An 8770-nucleotide genomic window follows, 5' to 3' on the forward strand; every position below is an offset into this window, starting at 1 on the left:
ATGGAGGTACGTAATTACTCCGCCCTCGCATCTTCGACAGAGTATCTACGGCGGAGATATATGGAGAATATACTATGGAGGTATAGAAACCTCTCCGCTATCACATATAAGTCATGGTGGAGACCAAAACACGGCGGAGATCCAATGTTAGCTGGGTAGTGACCTTACTTACAACCAAATCTGAGCAATGTTACCAGTCTCATTCTAAATACCTTCTGCTAGCAATTTCCCAAAACAAATACTTATCTTGTTAAATTTAGAGACTAATAGCTTAATAAGTATATAGCTTGTTGACATTGGGATCTTAGGAGTAGTCTTAGCTGTTGCTATTATTAGCATTCACGCCTCAGATGTTACGGGTAAGACAAAATGTTCACTTAGTTTTTTTACTTTATTCCAAGTGTTTAACTCTTGTTACTATTCAACTAAGATAAAGGCTGAATTAAAAAGCAAGAATAAAACTTACTACTACTGTTCAGAAAAAAACTTTTTTTTTAACCCATTTTAATTATCCTTTAAATATAGGAGCAAGTTCAGATCGCCCATTGAGAGGTAAGAATAAAAAGTTTAGTGCACCCAAGTTTAGTATAATCTATATTTGTAATTTTATATCTCTAATATTTCTGAACTAGGAATTGAAAGACAATCTCTGTATGCTGACTCCATAACAATCAGCAGAAACAAAAGAAATCCCAGAAACAACGCAACTAAATCCAAACTAAATGAAAAAGAAAGTGGAAAGAATGTCAAACCGAGTAAAGAAGAAAAGAAAAAAAAGAAACCAAAAGGTCAAGAGAAAAACAAAAAAAGGAGACAACAACGGAGAGGAAAAGATGACAAAATAGAAAAAAAAGACGACGGAAAAAAAGGGGAAAAATTTCAAATAATATCAAAGAAAAGTAATAGTAATAACGACAAAAAGAATGACAGTGAAGAAAAGAAAAAAAAAGACAGAAAAAAGAAAAAGGAAAAAAAAATTAAGCAAGCGCATAAGGTCATAAAACTAGACCAGACAAGAACCCTCACTCGGCAAGTAGATGATACTTGCGTCAAGGTAAATCTTGATTGAGATAAATAAACTGAAAAAGAATAAAACACAGATAAATTTTTCAGGATCTGGCAACCTTAGCTTCAGTGGCCTCAAACCAAGCTAGAAATTTCTTCCAGCAAGCAAACAGAATCCTTGCAAATAATGACATTAAAACATCTAAGAGCGGGAAGAAAGGAAACTTCAAGGATCCTGTAAAAATTCTTATCAACAACCTTGGTGGAGATCCTGCCAACTTGACCTGTTCTGGGAAAGCTATCAGTAATGATACAGCCAAAGGTGTGTTTTTTTTAACTTTGCAGCCAATCAAAAATGGAAAAGCAGACAAAAATATTACTTGATTTATTTTAAGTTATCATGCAAAGATAGCCATAATATTACATGCCTGGCCTAATTGTGCAAATCATGGGCTTCAATTAATAGATAAGAAATACCCACTTATAAAAGTTTTGAATAATAATACCCATCAAGATTAAGTACAGGAACTCTTGCTAAATAATAATGCCAAATTGTTGTCCTTAAAATTAACATAACATAGATTTTATTTTCTATAGAAACAACAAAGACATTGGAGGAATGTGAGGCGAACATTACCAGTGCTTGTGTTGCCTCCCTCCCTGATGCCAACCTTACAATAGTTCAAGAATGCAAGACTGTCACAGATGATTTCAGGTTGGTAATAATTTTTAGTGACTTAAATATCCTCATAAATTGAAGTAACACATAAAACAAAGAATTTCATGTCTGATTCACAACCAGTATCAAAACATTTATCTGAGTACCAGTAAAAATAAATCGTTTTTTTCTGTATTGAAAATAGATAAATGTTGTCAATTTATTTTCTTGTTTCTGAAGTTTACATTCAGAAGTTAGTTAACATTGTGTTAGTTAATCTTTCAATATTGGTGCTAACAATGTTGTCCTTCAAGATTGTATCAGTAAACCTGAAAATCCAAAACATAAGTTTTAAATAATTTTTTATTTCTAATGATTGTTAAGCGTCTTTTAAGCTTTTTATGTTGAAGTTTACTATAGAAGAATCGTTGTTTAACAGAGAAATTACCTGTTTAGACAATTTTTATTTTTATTTTAACTTTCTTAATTGATTTAGAATATTTTTTTTCAATTTTGGACTTACAAAAAGGCATTTTTAAGTAATCATAAGAAAAGTAAAGAGACAATGAGTTTTATCCAACAACTTCAAGAAACTAGAAGAAAGAGGTTTTCTATTCACATATATAAATATTTGTTTGAAGAGTACCATCATAACTTGTTAGTGACACTCTTAGCTTCCCTAATTTAACTTAATTTGGGAGTCTCTATGACTCTATATATTTAGAAAACTATACATTGATCTGTTGGGAAAAAATCTACCAACTAAATCTGCTGCTGAGGTATAGATTTCAAATTGGTCTTAATCATTAAATTCCAGCCAAGGGTTATGATTTTCAAGAATTGAGAGTGAACATGAAAAATTGGACTTTAATAAAACTTAGCTCAAAGCCAAAACAAAGCATGGGGAAGATTTGATGTCATATGAAAATATTCAGAGATTTAAAATTAACCATCAAGTGTATGTGCAGATATGTCAAGCAACTAAGGATTCAACACTGACGACCTTAATGGATCAAGTGAGGAATTGTTCATTTCTAACCGACATTGATAAAGCTCAGAAAGAGGAACGTGGTGCTTGTGATACAGGTAGAAAACAAATTTTCGGACAAAGCCATGTTAAGATTAGTCATTTATAAATAAACATTTGACCATTCCGTAATAATTTTAAAGAAACCCAAATCATGTAACAATAAACCACCCATCCCCCCACCCCCCCCAAAAAAATGGGATTAAGACTTTGGAGCCATTACAATCCTCAAAAACGTCCACTAGTAAATAGCTTTTAATTTTGGAAGGGGATAGAAGTAGCTTTAGTCATTGGACTACAAAATGAAAAATGGAAACATTCAAACCTTCATTAGGCATAAAAGTGTTTGCCATTTAATGCCATGTAATAATTTAACCAATTTGTGGGGAGCCATGATGACTTAAACCTTTTTTAAGTCTCATAAAAATAATAACTTAAATCTGTATTACTAAATGACAATTTCTAACATTTTCATGTTAATTTTGTTTGTTATAGTTAACAGGAAATTTTTTTGAATATTTGACATAGTTTTACATCTAACAAAAGCACTGGACTTTAAAATTCATTAGTGCTGTTGTAAATCCCTGCACCAAGGTTCTAATAATATTTCTTCTAGCGTTTAAGAATTGCAGACAAGCAGAGAGAGATACAATAGCAACAATAAACAGATGTGCGACATGCCCAACTGCAGAAACCGCTGCATTGGAGAAAGCTGTCCTTGATAGGTGAGTAAGGACCAGTTTCAATAATAATAAGAATTAAGAAGCAATCTATCTACAATTCTTGGTATTATCATTCCCATCTAAGATATCTACCTGTTCCACATTTACTTTTCTTGTTATTACCATACCATCTATCTATTTAAACACTTTTAAAGTTTGGAAAATGCTTTTAACAAAACTGAGGTGGCTTTAGATGCGGCACTTAAGGCTACAGGACTAAATACAGGAGCTGGTTCTAATGGAACGGTAATATGGAACTTTAATAAAAAAATTTAATAATTTAAAAATGTTGTTTCAGAAAGTTTTAATTAGAAAATATAGTTCTAATTTAAACATTAACTATCATTAACTTTTATCAATTTTTTATGTGACCAAAAATCAAGCCTGGATTTTTGCATGAATGAATATTTTTTAAATATAAGACATAAAGGGCATATTCACTGTTCATGGTACTTCTTAACTTTTGAAAGTCAATAAAAGCCCTTTAACAACCCCATTGAGCAAACCTTTTTAAAACTTTTTTTTAATAAATTTATCATTTTGATAGCTCCCTGCTGATGCTCTAGCAGGTCTAGCAAACATAAGTACAGAAGGCGGCCTGCGTGATGGGTGTAAAGCTATTCTTCAAGGTAAATTTGCAATAATTTCCAAATAAATGAAGAAAATAATGAAGTTCTTCTTTTTGCAATTAAACAATGTCATGTCTTGAAACAATGAAACATAAATCCTTAGTAACAAAAAACCAAATGAAATTTAAAACTTGACAAAACTTTAAAATTCTTTTCAGGGTTCATTAATTTCAATAGATCTGCAGAAGCGTCTGGTTCTGACCCAAACAAGCCCCTAAATCAAGTAAATGCAGCTAAAGCAGCTGAAGCATTGAATACCATAATTTCAAGGTATTTAATTTCGGGAAAATTCAAAGTAATGATTTTGCTTCAAGGCAGAAGAAGTCAAGGTATTTCTAAGGGAAAAATTTAGCATTATGTATCATAGGTGGGACTTAAATGTAACGTTTTAAACTTGTTTTGGCGTATTTTTCACTAAAAAATTGTCCAATTTCTATAAACTAAGATGATGATAAATTGTAAAAAAGCAGACTTTTATTATAAAAATAAAATTTTTAGAACAACCCTTCTAGAAGATATAAGGTCATGCCCTCCTGAAACTATTCCTGGAACATATCCAAGAATAGTGGCTACCAGTTATGTAATTGTATACATTAGGTAGGGTTTATAACACTGATTTCTATCCACCAAATATTGGAAAATAATGCTTAATACTTTCATATTTTAGATTTTACATATTCTGGTGCATAAATTGGAGAAGAGTTGTTGTAATCATCAGAATTCAAGTCCTCATAAATAACTTTAACGTAACAACAACCACAACTCCACAAATAACAACTAGAGTGCCTTCTGGAAGATTACTTCAGAGAGACAAACTAATAAAATCTGTTTTCCTTAGAAAAAATTAGGACAACAGATGGATTGAACTATTCCTGAAAGAAGATCCACATTTGCCAAGCCACGGATTATAAGAATGCCAACAAGCTACATGCTTCCTAAAACTTAAAAATAACCTATTAAAAATGCTGACAAAAGACACACAAAAAAGTGCCAACACAAGACCTTGACTAAAGACTATAATTTAACATGTTTATTATATTTAAAGATATTTTCCATTATTCATATATGTACATGTATAAGTAAATAAAAGATACGCATTGCAATCTGTTACTATTTCTAAGATGGATATTAATTTTTTTAAATAACCAGAGAAATTAAGACACCCACCTCCCCCACCCCCTTCCCCCGAGTGAAAAGTCTACATACTTACAAGTTAACATCACATTCTAATTTTAATATCTTCAGAGCTGAACACTTTAGAATGGCGGATATTGAGATCAATGTTTGATCTCCTCTTTTTTAAAAGTTTAAAAAACTGTATTGGTATGCATCAGATTGTGGAAAGATCTATCTTTGATTAAAATGGAAACTAGCACAACTACCCATTATTATTCTTGGTATATATAGTCAAATATTTCGACAAAAGACGACCTCCTATCTTATTATTATCTGTGGATATTTGAGCTACAGGACCTAACTGTGTTGCCCAATGAGTTACGGGGTGGTCAGCTATGGCTACCAAATATGCATATTATCCGAATTATTGTTTTCTTCTGTAGATTCTACTGGAAATATATTTACCTTTGAATATTGAATAAATCAGTTTAGACTTAAAATATTTTGTAAACTTTGTTTTAAGGAAATGTAAGAGTTATTTTTACAAACCCTCCATGCAAAGATGGCAATGCACAATTCACAACGGCACATTTGAAAGCTTTATCTGATTCATCTGATCAACGTTTAACAAATAGAAAACTGATTGTTTTTAATTGTGGTTTCGCATTGCTACGACACGGAAATATTTAGAAATGCAATAAAATTAAACACACAAACCTAGAAAACGACAAAATCTTCCACATTATTGATCAAATAAAGGTTTTAAGGGTACTGTTGCAAATCGTGCATTGTCATCAAAGCATGGAGCTAGAGTCACTTGAATTAACGCCTCTAGTCCCTTTAAATAAGTTAATGTTTTCAAAGAAACTGTAGAAAATTTACCTGATCCGTTGTGAGGGGAGGAATACGTTTCATAAGAGCACATAAAGAATCTCTAACCATTGTCGAACTTGTTCTAGCAAAACAAACATTTTGTTTTTAGTTTATTTTCAAAATATATGAAACAAAACAAATATATCTTATCCCCGTTTAGATTTTAAAAAAATATTTATGAAAACAAAATATTAAACTTTAAAAGTAACTTGTTATACGTCACATTAATTGTACTTCAATTCGGATTAGAAATATCTATGAAACCTTATGATTGACACAACCATCTTCTCTATAAAATTGTAACCATAATATTTAGGCCAATTAAGGAAACATTTACCTATTCCCTATGAGATGTTTGTCATGAGCTGTAACGAAAAGGATCCAGGTAATCAGGTAGTCATAAGTTTTACAATCAAGCAAATTTTTCAATATCAAATTCTACCGAACATTTTGTATTTATTTATTTATTTTTTTATTTATTATGGCAACCCTAAACCCAATCACGCCCGTTAACACCTTCCTAGCTAAAAGATACAGAGCTGAAAACTTTAGAATGGTGGATATTGAGATTGATGCTTGATCCTCTGTTTTTCTTAATATCGAGACTAATCCAATCTTGTACTTTATCCTGAAAAGTGAATAAAATTCAACCAATCAGAGTCACGTATATGAAGCCAATAAGTTTGAAATTTTGCGCGCCATTTAAGAAACGGGAAGAACTCTCTAAATAAAAAAAGAACAGTTTAAGAAGAAAATCATAAGTGTGCCCATTGGATACTCAGATTAAGTAATTGGGATTTAGGATATTTCATTCTTAAGTTTTTTTTCTCAATCAAGAATATCCCCCCCCCCCCTCATCTTTATTCTTCAAGTCATCTTTGAATATAAATATGTTCCTTTATCAGCTTGAAGGTGTGGAGCATGGCATGAGGAGCTAAAGGAGGTCCTGGTTCAAGAACAGGAAATCTAAAAAATAATCTAATTGAAGCAGAGATCTAAAATTTTGGTTATCAACAGTTTTACAACACGCTGAGTCGGTCACCCTCCGCTTGGCGATAAAGTCTAATTCGGCTGTGACATCCAACCAATTTCTTAAATTCATTTCTGAAGGGACTGAAAGCGTAGTTTCAAGTTAACTTTCATTAGCAGATTTACAACGATACCCTTAAAACCTTTGTTTGATCAAGGTTTTCATAGATATTCTTATTTATTAGTGAGAAATTAAGTGCTAAGAAACCACGCGAGTGTACACTGTACAGTGTACACTGTAACCTCGAGTCTCCGTCCACTCAATCTTCAGCTTTACGAGAGTCACTTAAGATTACCCTTATAGTCCCTTTAGCGATCTCTTGGGAGGGGAGAGGGGGGATTTCCAGCTGAGTTGATGTGGTTGACCAGTATCTCAACCAAAAATATTATCTTTATATTTCTTTCCGAAATAAACCTTTGCTATTTGGTAAAACCTATATAATAAAGCTCATTGCTCATATATATATATATATATTTGTCAGCTATAGCTGACCAAACGGCTGGACCGAATGGTGTGAAATTTTTTTTCTTGATTTTTTTTTTAATAAAAGATTTGTCAAAATTCAAGAATTTTTTTCAAAATTTTTAATTTTTTTTGATTCCACGTGCAACGCCGGCCACTCCAGCTAGTTGTTTAATAAATCAACTCACCTGAATGCTGGACTTAGGAGGAGTTTTCTTAAAATGTTCCTGGTAAAACTTGGGATTGAAAATTAGTTTTGGGTCAGCTCTTTAGTTGGTTAAAACCAGGATTATCTTGTTCAGGTTCAGCTTCCAGCTGTACCCGTAGTTCAGGAGGAGGTCGGAGATACATTTCTCTACAATAAAACTCAAATCAAAACACTCTAATTTTTATAAAAGGAAAAGGTCGAATTTTTGCTAATTTACAGGAATGACTTTGAGACCTCGTATCCTCTCTACTTTTGATACTACAATCGAGTAGTCTTACATGATTTTTAATTTATTACCTATAATCAACCTATCACAGTCGTCTGCAAGTACGGAATATGAATAAAACAAATAGTCCAGAACTATTTGGTATTCAGTTAAAAATATGTTTTATCATTATTATTTCTGTTGATATTATTATTTAAATGTTCAATACCAAATCAAAACAATTATTGAAAATATAAACCTCTGCCATCATATCTACATAGGATTTAGAGAAAATATAAACCCCTGGTATAATAACTAGATAGAATTTGGAGAAAATATAAACACCTGACATCATAACTAGATAGAATTCGGAGAAAATATAAACCCCTGGCATAATAACTGGATAGGATTCGGAGAAAATATAAACCCCTGGCATAATAACTGGATAGGATTCGGAGAAAATATAAACCCCTGGCATAATAACTGGATAGAATACGGAGAAAATATAAACCCCTGGCATAATAACTGGATAGGATTCCGAGAAAATATAAACCCCTGGCATAATAACTGGATAGAATACGGAGAAAATATAAACCCCTGGCATAATAACTGGATAGAATACAGAGAAAATATAAAACCCTGGCATAATAACTGGATAGGATTCGGAGAAAATATAAAACCCTGGCATTATAACTGGATAGGATTCGGAGAAAATATTTTGGCATTGAAACATAATTGACCTAACATAATGGACTGAACGGACTTACATTGAACTTATAATTGTGGGTCTTTTATTTCTTGAACTTGACGATCTTTAATTAGATTAGAAAATGTA

General features: G+C 32.0%; 1 protein-coding gene and 1 long non-coding RNA gene across 2 annotated transcripts; one reads left to right on the forward strand and one right to left on the reverse strand.

Moving 5' to 3' along the window:
- Positions 1–5144, forward strand: LOC111698160 (uncharacterized). The gene is made up of 14 exons (XM_023468417.1): positions 1–6; positions 287–359; positions 526–552; positions 633–1054; positions 1114–1327; positions 1603–1720; positions 2388–2442; positions 2632–2749; positions 3307–3415; positions 3568–3658; positions 3960–4041; positions 4200–4311; positions 4540–4638; positions 4709–5144. Exons 1-14 carry the CDS (start codon positions 1–3, stop codon positions 4887–4889), a joined length of 1707 nt encoding a protein of 568 aa, XP_023324185.1. The 3' UTR covers positions 4890–5144.
- A 1782-nt stretch (positions 5145–6926) lies between these two features.
- LOC111698197 (uncharacterized) lies at positions 6927–8107 on the reverse strand. The gene is made up of 3 exons (XR_002764483.1): positions 8028–8107; positions 7711–7877; positions 6927–6996 (listed from the first exon to the last, which is right to left on the reverse strand). It is a non-coding gene; the product is annotated as an uncharacterized LOC111698197 (long non-coding RNA).
- Positions 8108–8770: the final 663 nt, after the last annotated feature.

The sequence above is a fragment of the Eurytemora carolleeae genome, unplaced genomic scaffold (genome assembly GCF_000591075.1).
Source record: "Eurytemora carolleeae unplaced genomic scaffold, Eaff_2.0 scaffold21, whole genome shotgun sequence".
NCBI classification, from domain to species: Eukaryota; Metazoa; Arthropoda; class Copepoda; order Calanoida; family Temoridae; genus Eurytemora; species Eurytemora carolleeae.

Coding starts and splice junctions, on each gene's coding strand:
- LOC111698160 (XM_023468417.1), top strand. Junction 2,443..2,631: donor CAACTAAATCTGCTGCTGAG/GTATAGATTTCA, acceptor GTGTATGTGCAG/ATATGTCAAGCAACTAAGGA. Junction 4,639..4,708: donor TATGTAATTGTATACATTAG/GTAGGGTTTATA, acceptor TTCATATTTTAG/ATTTTACATATTCTGGTGCA.